Source organism: Cannabis sativa, chromosome 5 (genome assembly GCF_029168945.1).
Source record: "Cannabis sativa cultivar Pink pepper isolate KNU-18-1 chromosome 5, ASM2916894v1, whole genome shotgun sequence".
NCBI classification, from domain to species: domain Eukaryota; kingdom Viridiplantae; phylum Streptophyta; class Magnoliopsida; order Rosales; family Cannabaceae; genus Cannabis; species Cannabis sativa.
This window is the reverse complement of record NC_083605.1, coordinates 32,262,204-32,283,153: the sequence shown is the minus strand read 5'-3', so window position 1 is coordinate 32,283,153 and position 20,950 is coordinate 32,262,204. Positions and strand designations below refer to the sequence as shown.

Genomic DNA, 20,950 nt, shown 5'->3' with positions numbered 1-20,950 from the left:
TTATACTTTATTTTAAGACACCAAGCATGTCTTAAACTTTTTACATTGGAGTATCACCCCCACACTTTCACATTTCACTATCAAGATAATATCTTGATTTTAAAATATAGAAGACCACTTTGTCTCTATAACTCTTTTAATTAATTTCCTTCTTGAAATTATTTTCACTTAACTTTGACACCAAAATATGTCAAAATTTTACATATACACATAGCCAAATTTGATTTAGAATTTGAATTCAAAATCAAATAAATTAATCAATAACGTCTCAACACATTTTGATTAAATTTGTGGCTCACCCCCACATTTTTACCATAAAGTGTATATAAAATATCACTTTTGTGTATTTTCCTCTTCAAATGACTCTTTAAGGCCACTTTAAAAATACCATTTGACATTTTTAGTTTTCTCAACAAAACTAAAATATCAAACTCACATTACTACTCATAAAATAATGTGATTATTTTTACTCATAATTTTAAGGTTATCTCCTTATTGAGATTAGCCCAAAATTATACCAAAGTTAACAAAATTCTCATCAATTTTGTTCACAACTTCGATCATTTAAGATTCAAAATTGCTTCTCCAATTTTGTTATCTTTTCACTATTTTTGAATCCACATTGATTCATTTACTTTTGAGTCCAAAATTGCTCTTCCAATTTATGGCTCATTTCACAAGTTTGGGTTCACTTTTAATCCATTTGTTCTTGCTTATGACAATGCAAGTCCAATAAAAGTGTAACTCTCATAGTCCACTTTTTCTTATCTCAAATATGAGATGATTATCTCTTATAACCCAATAAAAGATGTAACTTCTCAAAAGCCATCTTTTATTATCTCATAAAGTGAGATGTTCACTACCAAATTGAAAAAGAATTTAAAATATTCTTTATTCACAAAATAGATGATAATAATTCTCACAATAATAATAAACACTATTTTATTACTATCAACATTATTATCATGCTATGTAACTCATATGTTAATATAATATGTATGTTACTAATCAATATCTCATATGTAACATACACATAATATCAATATTAAATTCACAATATATATGTTACATATCTCATATGTATATAATATATATACTATAATATACATATATATCATATACACATAATATATATTAATTACACAACTATATATGTTACATACCTCACACATATATAACATATATACACTTTAATACACATTCATAATATATATTATATATAATATATGTATTATATATGCATGTCTCATATAAATACATAGAAAATAAGTATTTCTACATATTTAATCTCACAATATATATTATGTCATATCTCATCATATATATAATACACATAACTCATATACATGTTATATATTATATATCTCATATATATACACATACAAACATGTAATAAATTCAAATATCATATTATATATCACTATATATTATATGATATAAACTCTTAATCACATATATGTCACATATATATAACTCATATATATCATATATATTACTATCATATAAAATATAGTAAATCACATAATATACACCACCATGCTCACTCATGAATGGTTTTCACATAAAATCTCGTATCCTTGTATTTTTCAAAATCTTGATTTATCTCCTCTTCCATTGAAAAGGAATAAGCTTTTGATTGTTAGAGATTTTATAACAATGGAAGAAAATCAAGATTTATTACAACTCTATTGTAAAATAATACAAGGACTAAAATAAGAGATTGATTAAATATATACTACAATACATATATATACACTATATATATTATATATATATATGAAAGGTAGAAGAGAAGATTACAACACATGTAATATAATAAATGTATATATATATATAACAAGAGAATAATATATATAAACACTCACTCACAACCTTGAGTGTAGATTAGTGGGGATCACCATGACTTGAACAAGGTATTACACCTTTGTCCAAAAGCTTATTTCCCCCTATCTCTAAGCACTAAGGGAACTCTCTAGGAAATAGCTTTGGGAATTATCAAGTCTTAGGATTTTCTAGCAAAGTGCTTTTTTTGATAGAAAACTTCTTCTCTTACAAATGAGCACATTAGACTCCTTTATATAGTGTTTAGGTGATCACACTTAGAATTCAAACTCACCATCTCATTTCTCTCATATAATGAGCATTAATATAGTTTGTAACAACTATATTTCAAACCATTTGAATCCTATCATCAAATTGTGTAACATCTCTTTTATTACACAATATTATGATCAACCAAAAGAAGTTACAAAAGCAATTAACTTTGTAACTCTTCTCCATGTTATAAAGTGTAGGTTACAATTTTAGGTTAAATAAATTATATGTTACACAATTTATTTACCAAATACCTAATACATATTATTCACATAATAATATATATTACTACATTTTAATCTACACTTATTATATTATAAAATAATATAACACATACACATACACATATACATATATATACATACACCCACATACACATACACATATACATATATATACATACACCCACATACACATATACATATATATACATACACCAACATCCACAAACAAATACATGCATATATATATATATACACCCACATCCACATACACATACATACATACATACATACATATATACATAATCTCACATATATACACATACATATACATACATACATATATTTATACACATATATACATTTATACCCACATTAACATACATACACATACATATAGAAATACATACATATACACATCTATACACTAATAAACACATATACATACACATTATTAAACTAATCCATACCTACATATAAACATTTAAAAAAAATTAAAATTAAAAAATTAAAAAATACATTACACAAATTAGAGGAGGTGGGGCTTCAGGTGGTCTGCGGTGGTGGCTGGTGGCGGACGGTGGTGGTGTGGCTGCCGGTGGTGATTTTTTTTCCAAAAAAAATCAAAAATTTTGAGAGTAATGAGAGGGATTGAGAGAGATTGAGTGAGATTGAGAGAGATTGAGTGAGATTGAGTGAGAATGAGTGAGATTGAAAGAGAGGGATGAAGGAGGATTAGAGAGAAAAAAAAAATTTGAATGAGAAGAAAAGAGAAAGGAAGAGGTTCGGCCTATAGAGAAAAGATAGAGGCTCAGTTTTCATCTGACAGAAGTTCACAAAGTTAAGTTTGAATGAGAGCCATCACTATCTATTTATAGGTAACCACCTAGGTTTAGGTTAGAATTATTTGGCATTAAAATAATAAAAAAATAAATGATAAAACCCTATAAGTGTGGCCGGCCATGGGCCTTGGATAATGGGCCTCACTTATGCAATTTTGCTGTTTTATCATTCCTGCATCTGATTTTCTCAAAAACACTAATTTTCAAATTCAACCATTTAAATACCAATTCTAATTATTTAATAACTAAAAGTAATTATTAAATAATATTGTCATTTAATATATTTATTAATTAGACATATAAAGTCTCTTAATAAATAAACCTAGAATCTCTTTTCTTTACAATTTCGCCCTTGCTTAGTGAAAATTCATAAAGTAGACATAGTCTAACTTTAGAATTATAATTGATTAATTAAAATCAATTAACTGAGTCTTACAAGCAGTATGGTCTCAACTAGTATGGGGACCATGGGTCTATATATCCGAGCTTCCAATAAGCAGATCAAGAATTTATATCTTAAATTCACTGACTTATTAATTCTTCATTGAATCCATGCATAGAACTTAGAATTGCACTCTCAGTATATAGAACGCTCTATATGTTCCACGATATAGATACGTCATTAGTTATCCATTGCTATAACCCTAATGTGATCAATGATCCTCTATATAGATGATTTACACTGTAAAGGGATTAAATTACCGTAACACCCTACAATGTATTTTATCCTTAAAACACTTAACCCTGTATAAATGATATTTCAGCTAAGTGAAATGAGTACTCCACCATTTATTTTCGTTTGGTTAAGCTCGAAGGAAATCATCCTTTACTTTTTATTCGCCAGATAGAAGCTATAGATTCCATGTTTATGTTAGCGCTCCCACTCAATTGCACTACTGTGTTCCCAAAATGTACGTATCACCCTGACCCAAAAGTAGGCTTAACTAACAAATCAAAGAACACGAATAACACTCTTGAGATTGAACCTAATCATATTAGGATTAAGATCATTTGATCTAGGATCAACAGGTGATATTGAATTGAATAGATATTACGGTAAATTCTAATATATCTAATCAAAGTTCAATATCGGTCCCTTCCGATGTATACTCCATACATCCGATACTGGTAAACTTTGCCAATGTCCTGGAAAGGACATAACACTTTTCCAAGGTGTAAGAATACCTATCGATGATTATACCATGTCAGTCTAAATCCAGTGTTCTGACAAATCAGGGAATAAACTTTCGAACATATTATTAAGATTATATTCCACTGTGCTGACAACACTATAATCATTAACAAATTCATATATTCTGGACTTAAATAGAATTCATACATTATATAATATAATCATGAAATAAATCATGTGAACCATGCAACATAAAATGTTATTTCTGATCTTTATTAATAAGTAAATCTGATTATATTGAAATGAGTTTTATTTAGGGCACAAAACCCAACATATAGACCCATGGTCCCCATACTAGTTGAGACCATACTGATTGTAAGACTCAGTTAATTGATTTTAATTAATCAATTATAATTCTAAAGTTAGACTATGTCTACTTTATGAATTTTCACTAAGCAAGGGCGAAATTGTAAAAAAAAGAGATTCTAGGTTTATTTATGAATTAAGATACTTTATATGTCTAAATTAATAAATATATTAAATGGCAATATTATTTAATAATTATTTTTAAGTTATTAAATAATTAGAATTGGCATTTGAATGGTTAAATTGGAAAATTGGCATTTTTAAGAAAATGGGAATGAAAAATAACAAAATGGAAAAGTTGCAAAGTGAGGCCCAATTTCCTTATATGGGCCGCCCACTATGCAAGAGGTTTACCATTTTATTTTTTCCATTATTTTAATGCCACACAATTCTAACCTAAACCTAGAGGGCATTCTATAAATAGAAAGTGTTGGCTTCAGGAAACTCATAACTTTGAACATTGGTTCCTTCAGAGAAAAGCCAAGCCGCCCCTTCTCTCTCTTTTCTTCTCTTCTAATTTCGAAATACCTTGAGTGATAGAATAGTGTCCACACACATCAAGTGGTACCTCAATCATAGTATGTAAGACTATGGAAAATCAACATTAAAGAAGGAGAGAAAGAGATCCAGATTCAGATCTTGATTAGGCTCTGCTACAGAAAGGAATCAAGGGCTAGAGATCTGAATGGAAGGAGTCATTATATTCCGCTGCACCCAATGTAAGGTTTTCTTAAACTCTTATGTGTTTATTTTCATTGTTTTAGAATTCATATTAGGATGTTAATCAAACATACTTGGTAGTAAATCTAGATCCTGGTAAAATATTTCCAACAACTCTACAGTGACAATAGTGGAGCGGTGGCCAACTCTAAGGAACCAAGAAGCCACAAGGAAGGCAAGCATATTGAGAGAAAGCACCATCTACAAAGAGATACAGTAGAGAGAGGTGATTTAACGGTCTTAAAGATTACATTGGAACATAACCTAGCAAATCCATTCACAAAGACACTACTAGCGTAATTTTTTACGGGTCATATAACTAATATGGGACTAAGGGAGATGCCAATTTGCTTTTAGGACAAGTGGGAGATTGTTAGGGTTTATGCCCTGAAATTTCTGTAAGGACATTTTTGATTGTTAATAAGAGTTGAATATTTTGATATATGCATGAATATTAAATTAATAATATTTAATATTGAATAATTTATATATAAATATCAAAAAATTCCTTATTCGTACATGAGGCCGTGACTTGTATTGTAAGGAGAATTAAGATCACTCAGACATGAATAAAATACACAACAGCTAATAAATTTTAGGAATCTTTAATCAATAGTTGCTAGTGCGGTTCATTGATGCCTATTATTTGGTGCAAGTAATCTCGATTCAGATTACTGATGTAGCATGACATCTAAGTGAAGATGTTTTATTTAATAGAAATTATGTATGACAAGGACCGACATGAATAAAGCTACCTTTATCAAACTTAACGTTTACTATAAGGGCCTAATTCATATCATAGAGATGATTAATAGTAGATCGACTTAAATCTTGAGTAATCATAAACTCTTGTTCATGTTATTAGTTTCATTAATTCACTCATTAAAGTTTCTCAAAGAAGATGATTCTTACAACTTCTGCTTTGGAAATCTAATAATGTAGATTGTTGGAGTCATGATCTACAATTATTAAATCCTAACTTTCCTAACGGATGGAATGTTGGTTTTTTTTATGTACTAATTTTAGAACTGGAAAGTTGTGCACAAATTTAGATTGGATCTAAATTATACTTTCACTAGTAAATTAACGGTACTAAATGATAAAGAAGTAATTAGAAGGGTAAAATGGTATTTTAACAAAAATTAATTACGAACCAACACTAGAATTGATTGTATTAATGGACACTACAGTAAAACTTAGTAAATATAGTTTTATAATTACTAAGAATTTTATTACATATTTATAGTGGAGTAATCATGAAATTAATAAATAGGATTATTTGATTGATAAATTTAATAAATAAATCTAGTTTATTAGAGCTTAAGATTATAGGTCCATGGTCCTCCGATTGCCACCTTGGAACACTGTCAAGGGGTGGGATAACAGTTGTATATGGAAATTACTTCTTTATCATTTAGTACCATTTTATCCAATGTCAATATCATTTTACCCTTCAATGTCAATATTGGGCCTGTTCGATATATACTCCATACATTTGATACTAGTATACTTTACTAATCCACTCGAAAGGGCATACCACTTATCCAAGTATAAGTAAACTTTATCGCTGATTGTCACGTCAGTGTAAATCCAGTGCACTGATAAATTATTGGTCCAGTCTGATGTATACTCCATACATCCGATACTAGTATATTTTACTAATGCCATGGAAGTGACATACCACTTATCCAAGTATAAGTAAACTTTATCGCTGATTATCACGTCATTGTAAATTCACTGCACAAATAAATAATGGGACTAATTATTTTGAAACATATAATCATAATTACTTTCTATTGTGAAGACATCACTGTAATTGTGAATAACAATATGTTTTAGATTTAACAGAAATTGTATATTAAAATATAAACATAAAAATAACATGTAAACTTAGATGACTTTTATAAGATTATATTGAAATGTTTTGAAGCATATAATCACAATTACTTTCCACTGTGAAGATATCACTGTAATTGTGAATAACACTATGTTTTAGATTTAACAGAAATTGTATATCAAAATATAAACATAAAAATAACATGTAAACTTAGATGACTTCTATAAGATTATATTGAAATGAATTTTATTTAGGGCATAAAATCCCAACAAGAGTAGTATTGACAGTTTGATTAACTGTCTAAACGTATGCGACTTATAAAGTCGCACATTAGCCGTTCATCTTCCAAATACATAAGCTCACGAGCTCTCCGATGTTTATTCACGCACAAGGGTCGTTATATCAAAATAACCTCGAAGGTTATCTTATAGCAGGATGCCTGTGATGCCATGGTCGCGTAATTAGACATTCATGTGCTAACAACAAGAACCTGCAGTTGTCGTGTAATTAGACATTGGGACTAGACGCAGGTAAAGATGCAGTGTTTACATTAGTTGCAGGTGAGATATACTTGGTCATCGCATATAATCGGTGACCAATACTTATGAGACAGTCAGTAGTCCCGTGATCCGTAAGGGGAAACACCGGGTAAGCTGTGCAATCCCACACCGCCTGGGGAAGGTTAAGTGGAATAATTCTGAGACTGTGTAGGTATGGGACTACACAGTTGAAGAGAGCTTAAATGGATTGATTGGAACTACTTATATCAACAAGGTGCATCTTGTTTTTCGGTAGCCCATCACGAAAGAACTCCACAGTTAAGCGTGCTTGACCTGGAGCAATTTCAGGATGGGTGACCTCCTGGGAAGTTTTCCCAGGAAGCGTGCGAGTGAGGACAAACACGCTTCCTCACTCGCACGCTGAAAACACTCGTGTTGGTATGTAAGGTCATTCATCAGTCCATGAAGCAGCCAGAGTGGCGTACTCGTTGAAGCGGGGACATTACAACTTAACTTCTCTTGGTCCTACTTTTGCTTCGAGTATGTTACACATAGTATGCAATTTAAACCCTATCTTGCTTGTATTTTCTCGCAAGTTTCCATCATGCGAGATTAGCTCTGTTGGAGGTATCCATTGACATGCTATCCTTTTCCAATCGAGACTGTACTCTTATTTTTAAGCGAAAACTTGGCACTATAACACCTGAGTTTCATACTTCATTACCAAATTAGTTTAGTCTTTGGTGTCCCTGGCTTGCTATATTAATAGAATCCTTTGGACTTAGTATAAAATGGAGAAATAATAAAATTTTAATTATAATATAGCAAGAAAAACAATTTTTTTACACCTTTTCACAGTTCACATATAGCTGCTTATTGCATAATAATAAGCAAAAGCTAAGAAAACAGACAGAGGCGCCTAAAGAAACTCTTAACATTTATTTCTTCCAGGAAATTTGTAATTTAATCCAGTAACTTATGCAATGGGGTTCCTCTTCTAACTCTCTGACCAGTACTTGTGCTGAGATAGTGGTTAGTACAACTCAGCCTGTCTTGAATAAAAAGCAAATCAAGCCATTCAAGGCTTAGACTGGTAACCCCATGGATTTTTGCTTGCCCACTCCCACTGATCCCGGCACATCTCTTCTATGCCATATTTTGCCCTGTAAAAAAGATGCAGAATTAGCTTGAGAACAAGGCTAAAACAGTTCAGTGTTAGTTGACTTGTTATATGAATTTGTACAAATTTCTAAATTGTGTTTTATTTGTTTTCTTCATAGGGATGTAAAGAGTTTTAGTATACATACTTCCAACCCAATTCTTTTTCAGCCTTTGCAGTTGATGCATAAACAGCTGTAGCATCTCCAGGCCTCCTTGGACAGAGTTTGATGGGAATTTTCTAAAACATGTAATAGAAATTAATACAAAAAAAGAGAAAAACTAAACTCTAGAAGGGGTAGAGACTAGAGAGGGAGAAAGTAAAGAAGGGCGCAAGTCACCTTGCCAGAAGCTTTCTCAAATCCAGCAACCATTTCAAGCACAGATGTTCCTTGTCCAGTACCCAAGTTGTAAGCAGTGCAACCTAAGACATCCAACCATTCCGTAAAAAATCCAAGCCCTAACATCTACTTTTGGTCCTATTAGAGTTTCTTAAGAAATTTTGTATGTATCTTAACTGTTCATAGTCAATTAATTTATTTATAACCATGTTCTCAAATTTTTGATAGAGAAACGTACCAATGTCATCTGATGTAAAAAGCTTTCGAAGAGCAGCAATGTGGCCATCTGCCAAGTCCATAACATGTATGTAGTCCCGGACCTGCAAACCAGAAAAGATTGATGTCTAAGAAATAGCCAACATGAATTAAGATAACACTACGTACACAGTAATTTCCAAAGATTCAGGCTGATGGGTATACTTACTGCAGTACCATCCTTTGTTGGGTAATCATGACCATATACGTTAAGCTCGGGTAACCTTCCAACAGCTACCTGCTGTATATAAGGCATCAAATTGTTTGGTATGCCTTTTGGATCCTCACCAATCTTACCACTTTCATGAGCACCAACTGGGTTGAAGTACCTCAACAAGATAATTTTCCAATCTGGCTCTGCGTTATGAATATCTCTAGCAATTTCTTCCAGGAAAAGCTGGAAAGGTTGAATTAACATATATTAGTCAAGACAGAAAGCTCTAACCGACCCATTATGTTCACTCTCATCTTTTGATGCTCAAAAGAAGCATCATGACACAATACCTTTGTTCGTCCATATGGATTCAAAGCAACCAACGGGAAATCCTCAACACATGGTATCTTTTCGGGTTGACCATATACAGTTGCAGAAGATGAAAAAACCATCTAAATGCCCACAAAAACAAATTGCTGTTATGATATGACAAAATCAAAACAGGCAAAAGTGTTACATTTGAAGACAAATCGCTACTACATGACAAAAAACAAAATTGATGATTGTAAAAATTGGATGGCAAACCTTTTTACAATCGTATTTGGTCATAACCTCATAAAGGTTAATAGTGCCAATCAAATTATTATCGAAATAACGACGAGGGTATGCAACACTCTCGCCTACAGCTTTCAGGCCAGCAAAATGGATAACAGCATCAAATCTGTCAGCCCAGATCACCAAAGTTAGAACCCAAAACAATATACTCTTCTAGGATTTGGAACACTAAAACACAAGATGCAAGTAAAAATTGAAAATATAAAGATTAATTATCATATTCTACACACCTAGTTTGAGAAAACAACTTCTCCAGATCATCCTTATTCCTTAGATCACCCTGAAATACAACCCAATCTCAGTAATCCATATAATTTAATCTAAAGCACATTTGTAGTGAATATAATGACTATTAAGAAGAATCAATCTGAAACAAAATTTCCAAATTTTGAAACTCACTTCCTCTAGAAAAATTAATCATAAAACTTACCAATGAAACATATGTAGAAAGTTATTTTTTTCCCCTTTTTTTTTATTATTATTAATATTATCAATTTCCTGGGAACCAAACACTCCTAATCAGTAAGAGAAAGAAGCTAAAGGCATATATACCAGATGAAAACGAAGCTTTTTGGAGAGAGCAGGTCCCACCAATTCTTTAACCCTATCAACAGCTTCAATGACGGAATTGTCGAGATTATCGATAATTGAAACCGAAAAACCTTCTTCGAGGAGCTGAACCACTGTGTGGCTTCCGATAAATCCAGCGCCGCCGGTCACGAGAATCCTCTGCTCCACCGAACCCATTACTGATATTTTCCCAATTCACAATCGAAACCAAACAAACGAATAGGAGTTTTTAAGGAGGAAGAAAACAGAATAACTGTTAGGGAGGGATTCGGATGAGAAAGGAAGATATGGACGATGATATAGAGAGAGAAAGTAGGATCTTTTGTTTGTTTCTCGAGAATCAGTTTTACGATTTTAGTATATTTGTACTGTTTATCAGTAAAGTTAGTTTTGTTGGCGCGCTTTTTCCAATTTTTTTTTTCTGTGATTCTAATTTTTATTTTTGATTAATTATTATTTTTATCAAAAAAAAAATATATACATTATAAATATTTTTAATACGAGTTTATCGCTAAAGTTTTTTTTTTTCTTTTTGTTTTACTTTTTTGAAACTCAATTTATGATTTTCTTTTTTCAACAAAAAAACAATTATTATGAATAATCATATTTGGGGAACAATGTTATTAAAATTGACGAGCTGGAACAATAAATCTACAATCAATTATCAAAAAAAAAAAATTGAGGAAATTCATTTGTGAAGTTTTCTACTTTAGATTTACGATTTTGTAGGCAGAGGACTAGTAGTTAGTGATATCAATCTTCAAAGTATACTAAAAAAAGCATTTTCTTTTCAGATAAGATCAAATCAAATACAGTTGTGATTCTATCTTTATGTCTTTCTGGAAATTTAATTCAATTATTAGAGTACGGACTGATAAATTTCTAAATTAATTGTATGTATTTTAAATAATTAATTTATGATTTTTCTTTTAATTTCTATGTATAATTCCATTTTGATAAGATTAAAAATAAAAAGACAGCTTGGAATTCTATCTTCATGTCTTGTATTTGATGGAAAAATGCAATCAGCTGCTTTATGAGTAGTACAATATAGAAGCTACACCGCTTAAAGAAAATGATAGTGAAATGAGTCCCACACGTTTATTGATATCTCTTTCAATCTATAATTAATTATGTTTCTCTATTAAATTATAATGTATTTTAATAAGTAACAAATTTGTAACCCATCATATCAATATATCTTTTAGGTAGATTTTAGTTTAGTTGACAGGTTTATGTAACCTTATTTTATATGATGATTTAATAATATTTATATATATGTGTTGTAATCATGTATGGTTGATTTGTGGCTGAAAGATCCATTTTTGTGTTCACCTAAAAACACCCAACTATAAGAAATCTAGAACCAGTTTTACATAACATTATTATAAAAAGTTGTATATTCATAATTAGTTTGAACTTGCGAAACGAAAACTGAGTCATAATACTAACAAACACTCAACACAATCAAGAAACAATAAATTAAGAGATCTCAAGTTTTAAGTAATGAATTAAGCAATAAACAGAAAAAAAATAACACAAAGTTTAACGAGTTCGAGCCATGTGCAATGGTCAGAACAACAACTACCATATCTTTATTGATATCAGTGTTAACAAGGTTATAAAAATTCTCACAAACTGTTAAAGATTACGAGAAAAAGTTGTTAGGATTTATGTTCTAAAAAGCCAATAAAGATATTTCTGATATTAGAGAAAGAGTTAAACATTTGATGTGTGTGTGAATGTTAAATTGTTAATATATGACAAGGGCTGATATGAATAAAGTTCTCTTTATTAACATGCCTGTTGACCTCGCTTTTAGCTAAGGACAGTGAGTCAAATAATAAATCAATTAAGTAATGTAATTAAAAGAAAACGAAAACAATAAAGTAAAGTGAACACCAAATTTTAAAGAGGTTCGGCCCTGTAAGTGTGGTAATAGCCTACTCCACTAGTATTGTATTGACTTAAGAGAAGGAACAAAGTCTTCTTCCTCCTGAAAGCTCTTATAATTGATCTCTGAGTAATTTTCTCTCTAGAGTATATTTCTACAACAATTCTCTCGATCCCTTTCATAGTGAGGCTAGGTCACTATTTATAGGGACTTAATGCATGAGGGATGGTTTTCCTTTTCCTTTGGCAGTAACTTCATTCGAAAAGCACCGTCAGAATTTAGGATTAATTGAAATGTACTGATTTGTTTTATATTAGTGCAAGTGGGAGTTTGTTGGGTTTTATGCCTTAAATAAAACTCTGTTTCAATGTAATCCAGATTATTCTATATCAATAAAGTGACAGAAGTATTTTTTCATTCACTTGTGTAAGTTTTGGTTCACTTAATCAATTGCTTGTCTATTTAATTTATAAATTCATCCAAACCCTTTTCACATACTTGAACATGTTTATTGTGTTGTCAACACAATGGAAAATAAACATGACTATGTGAATAAAGTATTCCTAGATTTATCAGAACACTGGGTTTCACTGATATGACAATCTACAACAGAGTTTACTTACATTTGGAGAAATGTTATGTTCTTTCCAAAACATAGGTTAAAGTAAAGCTCAGGTTGGATGCATGGAGTATGCATTGGAATGGACCGATATTGAACTTTGAATTAGATTTTGAAACTTACCGTAAACATCTATTCAATTCAATATCATAAGTTGATCCTAGATCACATGATCTAAATCCTGATATGGTTAGGCTTAATTTCAAGAGTGTTATTCGTGTTCTTTGATTTCTTAGTTAAGCCTAAAACTTTAGTCTGGGCAATACATACATTTTGGGAACACGGTAGTGCGATTGAGTGGGAGCGCTAACATAAATATGGAATCTATAGCTTCTATCTGGCGAATAGTAAGCAAAGGGTGATTTCCTTCGAGCTTAACCAAACGAGATAAATGATTGAGTACTCATTTCACTTAGTTGAAATATCATTTATACAGGGTTAAGTGTTTTAAGGATAAAATACATTGTAGGGTGTTACGGTAATTTAAGTCCCTTTACAGTGTAGATCATCCATATAGAGGATCATTCATCACATTAGGATTATAACAATGGATAACTAATAATGTGTCTATATGGTGGAACATATAGAGCATTCTATATACTGAGAGTGCAATTCTGAGTTCTATGTGTGGATTCAACGAAGAATTAATAAGTCAGTGAATTGAAGTGGTAAATTCTAGATCTGCTTATTGGAAGCTCGAATATATAGACCCATGGTCCCCTCACTAGTTGAGATGATATTACTTGTAGGACTCATTTAATTGATTTTAATTAATCAATTAAAAATTCTCAAGATAGACTTGTCAGTTTGAGAATTTAGCACTTATTAAGGGCAAAACAGTAAATAGAGATTTTGAAGGGCATATTTATTAATTAGGAAACTTTAATTAGTTTCATTATTAATAAAATAAATGATAATATATTATTTGATAATTATTTTTAATTATTAAATAATTAGATTTATCATTAATATGGTTGAACAATGGAATTGGCAATTTTTCACAAAAAGGGAAACTATCAAGTGTAGGAAAAGGAAAGTTGGAAAAGAGGCAAGCCTTGTTTCCACATTGCCTAGGCCGGCCCTTTACCTTCCTTTTCCCTTTGATTTTCTCAGTTCAAAATGTCAATCATAGCCCTTGGTGGTCTTCTATAAATAGAAGGCAAAGGCTTCAGAGTTTCACACATCTGTACAACTGAAAAGCTTTTCACAGCATTATTCTGAAAGAATTTTCTCTCAGAAAATTCTCTCTGAGCCGCCACCCTCTCTCTCTCTCTATTTCTTCACTGTTTCGAAATGTATGAGTGCTAGAGTAGTGCCCACACACATCAAGTAATACCTCAATCATAGTGAGGAAGGCTGTGTAGATTTCAGAGATAACAAAGAAGGACTTTCGGGCTCAGATCTTGATTATACTCTGCTACAGAAAGGAATCAAGGGTTAGAGATCTGAGTGGGAGGAGACATATATATTCCGCTGCAATCACTGTAAGATTTCTGATACTCTTATGTGTTTAATTTCATATCGTTTTAGAAGTTCATATTTAGGTTGTTAAATCAACATACTTGTGAGTAGATCTAAGTTCCTGGTAAAATAATTTCCAACAACTGGCACCAGAGCCATGGTAATTGATTTTCTTGCAATAAATTTGGACTTAAAACGATTTGCTTGTTTTTTGGATGGTATCATGTTGCTTTGAGTGTCATATTGATGTTTGAATGTTGTTTGTGAATTCTGAGAAAAATGGTTACTGTTTTTATTCTGTAATTATTTTTGTTGGATAGTCTGGAAAATTCTAAGCAATTTATTTTTTTACAGAACTCGATTTCGATTTAATTTGAATTAGTTATGAATTTTTGAAAATTGGAAAAATCGGGGTGACGAGCAACTTCATCACGCGCGCGGAATGGCTGCTTGCAGCCTTCCTGCGCCGTGATTTCTCGGCCAATCACCCCAGATCCGCGCGCGGATGGCCATGCACAGCATGCCATCCGTACAGTTCATCCAATTTTCCAATTTTTTCAATTTTTCATGCTATTTCATGGAATTAAATTCTGATTTTTTGTGTAGTTTTGTATGTTGATTTTTGTTTTTCAAATTTCAAATCTAATTATCAGAAATAAATTAATTTTAATTTTTAAAATTAATTTTAGATATTAGTGTAATTTGATTTTGAAAATAGGAAAAAATCAAGTTTTGCTTACTTTTTTCTTATTTCCTTTAAAATTTAATTATTTTATTTTTTTTAAGGTCAGATATTAATTTTTTTTTTGGTAACTTGACCTTAATTAAAATAAGATCACAATAATTATGATAATTTTAAAAGAGAAAATAAGGTATTTTTGTTAACTTTTAAATCTTGTTATTTTTTAATTAAATTAAATTGTAAAACAAGAAAAGGGTATGTATTTACCATTTTCTATTTTATTATTTAATTTATTAAATAACATGAAATTTAAAAGGAAAGTTAGCAATTTATTTTGAAATGACATTTAGGTTACCCAAAACCTAATTTTTCAAAATAGTAGGTTTAATTTTATTTTATTTTTCGAAATAAATGATTAAAATTAAATAAATCCTACATCCAACTATCCAAATCTAACCTTGTTGCAGGAGTATGTGTTTTAGATTGTTTGTAAGTTTTCTAAAACCTATTATTGCTTGATCTAAATTGCCTTGGTTAACTTGATAATAGATCAGATGATCTAGTTTTAACCAAAGGTTCAATTGACGATAGATCAAGTAAATAATTTGTAACAGGTAATTTTTACAAATTTCTTTCATCTGTGTATCACCTAGCAACATGATAGGATCCATCCAAATGTGTATGCCTGTGTGAGCCTATATGTTTAATTTCTATTATAGATACATATAGGTGGTTGTTGCTAAATAAAATATCATAACTGATAGATTTTATTTAGGCTCATTTAGTTGTGAGCCTATTCAATTAATAACAGTTATTCATTGTAAGGTTAAATTCCTCTCTTTTGGGCCTTGTGTGAGAGTTGGGAGCCTTAGAAGTGGGTGCGACATACTGGACCCAGCCCCCCTCACATGAACAACCCCAATTGTGAAGGCCCATTTGCCTGATTTGGATAACTGTGCTAGGTTAATTATATTTGTTTGACCTAATAAAAGATTGATTAGCAACATAATTAATTTCATTGTTCCTTGAAATTAATTTAAGAAAAACATAGTTTGAATAGTCATATTCTGGAAAGCTATATGTATTTTTCTTGTTTTTAATTAAATATGGAATTATAACCATATAAATTCTTTCTGAATCTTAATTTTATAATTTCATTAAATATTCCTATTTAAGTTGAGATTTAGTTAAATCTATCAAATCAACTTAGATTTGAATATTTTTGAATTTCCTATTATAAATTAAGTTGAGGAATTTTGGCAATTGGTTATTAAGATTCTTTAGATATTTTTTAAGTTGATATTTTCTAAATATGGGAACTTAAAATGGAATATCTTCTAAATTAAGTGGTTACTACTTAATTGGTAATATTTAATTAAGTCATTGTTTGAAGAATATTTTAAGTTGGGTATTTAGATTTTCTAAACAACTTAAATAAGATATTTTTCAAAATTATTCTATTTTTGAAATTTAATTAAAGTTTTTACTTTAATTTGTAATATTTCATTATTGAGATATGGAATATAAATGATTAAACAAAATACATGTTTAAATAATGAGCTTTAATCAAAGAGAAATTCGATCTCCATTGTTGGTTTTACATAGCTATTGTTTTAGTGAGTAATCCTCCCTAATGGAGGAACGTTCATTAGCAAGTTAGCGCCGTTTAATCTCGAAAGATAAGTATTCTTATAGGTTTATTTATATGGTTCATGACCACCCTAATGGTGGCGACTATGTAAGACTTATAAGAATGCGAAACAATGGTAGAAGCTCATAAGATAGAATTGCCTTGACTCTCGCCTAAACGGGACAACGCTGAATTCCAATCTTGATCGAATAAAAGGTTGCTAGAATGTTTGACATTTTAGATGGATTGACAACTCTATTCAATGGATGATGCTTTGACTCTCGCCTAAACGGGATACTGTATCAGTTCGTTGGAAACCTTGGAAAATAAACTATGTTAGATTTAGTATTTTTATAACATAAGTGATTGTTTGTTTTCTGAACCTGTGTATGAATTTATAGAACCAAAACCTTACTTCTGTTTATTGATATGTTGTAGTGTCAATATGAATAACCCTCATCCCGATCCACTCCTAGTTAGTATCTTTGCGAAAGAACTCAATAGTGTGAAAATGCATCCTGGTAGTTGCATTAACTCGCACCTATTGTTGATGAATCTGAAATTCCAAAAGGCAAATCTACTAGGAATTGATTTATCAAAGGAACAATGGGTAAAACTCATACTTTATAGTCTTCCTCAGGAGTATAACAGTTTTGTTCTATATTATCTATTGAACAATCCTAACTCCTCTGACATGGACAAACTCGAGACTGAGTTGAGGGCGCATGAACGGGATCTGATTGCAATGAGACCTCCTAGCATTGCAAGCTTTAATCAGAGGAAGAAGATTAAGCATGAGGGCTCTAACAAAGCTGCTTCATCAAATACAATTATCAGACATCATGTTCTATGTGCGAATTGTAATGGAAAGGGACATAAAGAAGAACAATGTCCCAGGCTTCTAGACAATTCAAACGAAGGTGATGCTTTTGTATTTGAATCATGTGTTTTAGAGAACGACAAATCCTCCTGGATTGTTGATTCTGGATCTACTAACCATGTATGTTCTTCATTGCAGCTGCTTGAAACTTGGGAGAATCTTCACCCAGATGAGTTAAAGCTTAAAGTTGGAAATGGCGAGTTGGTATCAGTTAAAGCAAGAGGAACAACCCGAATCAAGTTTAATTCTAAGAAGTTTTTACTTTTAGAGAATGTTTTATATATTCCTAATTTTAGTAGAAACTTGATTAGTGTTTCATGTTTACAGACACAATTTTATATATTGAATTTTTCGAGTTCAAATTGTTCAATTTCTCGTAATGGATTTCATATATGTGTTGCAAACATGGAACGAGGGCTTTATGTTTTAAGACCTGATACTCAAATCTCACTAAATACTGAACTTTTCAATGTAGCTAAACCTAGAAGCCTTAAGAGAAAAGAGATTGATAATGATGATCAAACTTATCTATGGCATTTACGTTTAGGTCATATAGGCTTTGATAGACTCAATAGGCTAACCAAAGACGGTCCATTGAAAAATGTCGTCTTAGGAGAGCTGCCAGTCTGCGAGTCTTGCCTAGAAGGAAAAATGACCAAACGTTCTTTCTCTGCAAAGGGAGAGCGTGCCAAAGAACCCCTAGGGTTAGTACATTTAGATGTTTGCGGACCGCTGAATGTAAAAGCCAGAGGAGGTTATGAGTATTTCGTCACTTTCATTGACGATTTCTCTAGATATAGTTTTCTTTACCTAATGCAAAAGAAATCTGAAACGTTTGAAAAGTTTCAGGAATTTCATGCTTTGACTCAAAACCAATTAGGTAAAACATTAAAGATCTTGCGAACTGATAGGGGTGGAGAATAAATGGATATGCAGTTCAAAGATCATTTAATTGAACTTGGAATTGAATCCCAATATACTGCCCCTAGCACTCCACAACAGAATGGAGTTGCCATAAGAAGAAATCGCACTCCCTTAGAAATGGTTAGGTCTATGCTGAGTTACTCAACTCTGTCTACGTCCTTCTGGGGATATGCTATTCAAATGGCAAACGATATTTTAAATGTTGTTCCATCTAAAGCAGTCCCTAAGACACCCGTCGAACTATGGAATGGTCGCACACCTAGTTTGCGCCATTATAGGATTTGGGGGTGCCCTGCTCACGTCTTAAGAAAGAAAGAAGGCAAACTGGAATCACGAACTAAGGTTTGCATGTTTGTCGGAAATTCTAAAGAGACTAGGGGTGGACTATTCTATAGTCACAAGGATAACAAAGTGTTTGTCTCTACAAATGCTACTTTCCTTGAAGACAACTATATGAAAGACAACAAACCGAAAAGTGAAATTGCATTAGAGGAAATGCTCACAGATACTGTTCCTTCAAATGTACCATCTTCTTCTACTCAAGAAGAGGAACATCCCACTCCCTCAGTCGTAGCAACTGAGAAAACTACTACTAAAGCTCCTGTTCAGAAAGTCACCGCTCCTCGTCGTAGTGGGAGGGTTTCTACGAAACCGTCTCGTTATGGCTTGGATGGTGAAATCAATATGGTCGTTGGTGACGGTATTGATGACGACCCATTGACCTATAAACAGGCAATGGCAAGTCCGCAACGGAAGCGATGGTCAGCCGGTATGGATTCAGAAATGGATTCCATGAAAAAGAACAAAGTCTGGGAATATGTAGAACCACCTGAAGATTTTCGTCCAATTGGATGTAAATGGGTCTACAAGAAGAAAAGAGGTGCTGGAGGCGAAGTCAAAATTTTCAAAGCTAGACTGGTCGCCAAGGGTTATACCCAAAGAGAAGGTGTGGACTATGAGGAAACTTTTAGTCCTGTTGCCATGCTCAAATCCATCTGAATTCTTCTCTCCATAGCAGCCGCTTTAGATTATGAAATCTGGCAAATGGATGTCAAGACAGCCTTTCTTAATGGGCTTCTTGAAGAAACCATCTATATGGAGCAACCAGAAGGTTATGTTCTTCCTGGGCAGGAGAATAAAGTTTGCAAATTAAATAGGTCCATATATGGGCTTAAGCAAGCTTCTCGCTCATGGAACAAAAGGTTTGATGAGATCATCAAGACCTACGACTTTCATCAGAATGAAGATGAACCTTGTGTTTACCAACTCAAGGAAAACCAAGTAGTAGTATTCCTGGTCCTTTATGTTGATGACATTTTGATCATTGGAAACAATGTCAAGAAAATGACTCACATCAAGGAATGGCTTGACACTCAATTCGACATGAAAGACTTGGGTGAGGCAGCCTATGTTCTTGGCATTCAGATTGTCAGAAACCGGAAGAACAGATCCCTTGCTCTCTCTCAAACAGCTTACATTGACAAAGTTCTTGAGAGATTTTCCATGACCAATACCAAAGGGGCAAACATGCCCTCTAGACATGGTATCCGTCTATCTAAGGAACAGTGTCCTACTGATCCTCAAGAGATAGAAGACATGGCAAAAATTCCTTATGCTTCTGCAGTTGGAAGTCTAATGTATGCTATGCTATGCACTAGACCTGACATCTGCTATGCAGTTGGAATCGTGAGCAGGTATCAGTCAAATCCAGGTAGGGTACATTGGAATGCTGTTAAGTATATTTTGAAATACTTAAAGAGTACAAGAGATTATGTATTAGTCTACAAGGGTGGTGCTTTGAATCCCTTAGGCTATACAGACTCAGATTTCCAGGGATGTCTTGAAGACAGGAAATCTACATCTGGGATGGTGTTTACTCTTGGGGTGGAGCAGTGGTTTGGAGAAGTGCTAAACAAACTGCGATTTCGGATTCTACCATGGAGGCAGAATACATAGCTGGTGAAGCAGCTAAAGAGGTTGTCTGGCTTAGGAAGTTCTTCACCAGTCTTGGTGTAGTTCCTGGAATGGAAAGGCCTCTAGTCCTGCTTTGTGATA

The 20,950-nt window shown here is 32.2% G+C and overlaps 1 protein-coding gene across 1 annotated transcript; it reads right to left on the bottom strand.

The window, feature by feature from the left end:
* Window positions 1-8,504: 8,504 nt before the first annotated feature.
* On the bottom strand, window positions 8,505-11,248 carry LOC115716491 (bifunctional UDP-glucose 4-epimerase and UDP-xylose 4-epimerase 1). Its single transcript, XM_030645300.2, has 9 exons — window positions 10,788-11,248; window positions 10,466-10,515; window positions 10,206-10,341; window positions 9,971-10,072; window positions 9,636-9,863; window positions 9,450-9,531; window positions 9,212-9,294; window positions 9,020-9,111; window positions 8,505-8,875 (listed from the first exon to the last, which is right to left on the bottom strand). Exons 1-9 carry the CDS (start codon window positions 10,980-10,982, stop codon window positions 8,791-8,793), a joined length of 1,053 nt encoding a protein of 350 aa, XP_030501160.1. The 5' UTR covers window positions 10,983-11,248; the 3' UTR covers window positions 8,505-8,790.
* Window positions 11,249-20,950: the final 9,702 nt, after the last annotated feature.

Coding starts and splice junctions, on each gene's coding strand:
- LOC115716491 (XM_030645300.2), bottom strand. CDS start 10,982: ATGGGTTCGGTGGAGCAGAGGATTCTCGTGACCGGCGGCGCTGGATTT. Junction 9,864..9,970: donor ATCCATATGGACGAACAAAG/GTATTGTGTCAT, acceptor CAACCTTTCCAG/CTTTTCCTGGAAGAAATTGC. Junction 9,295..9,449: donor TTTTACATCAGATGACATTG/GTACGTTTCTCT, acceptor TGGATGTCTTAG/GTTGCACTGCTTACAACTTG.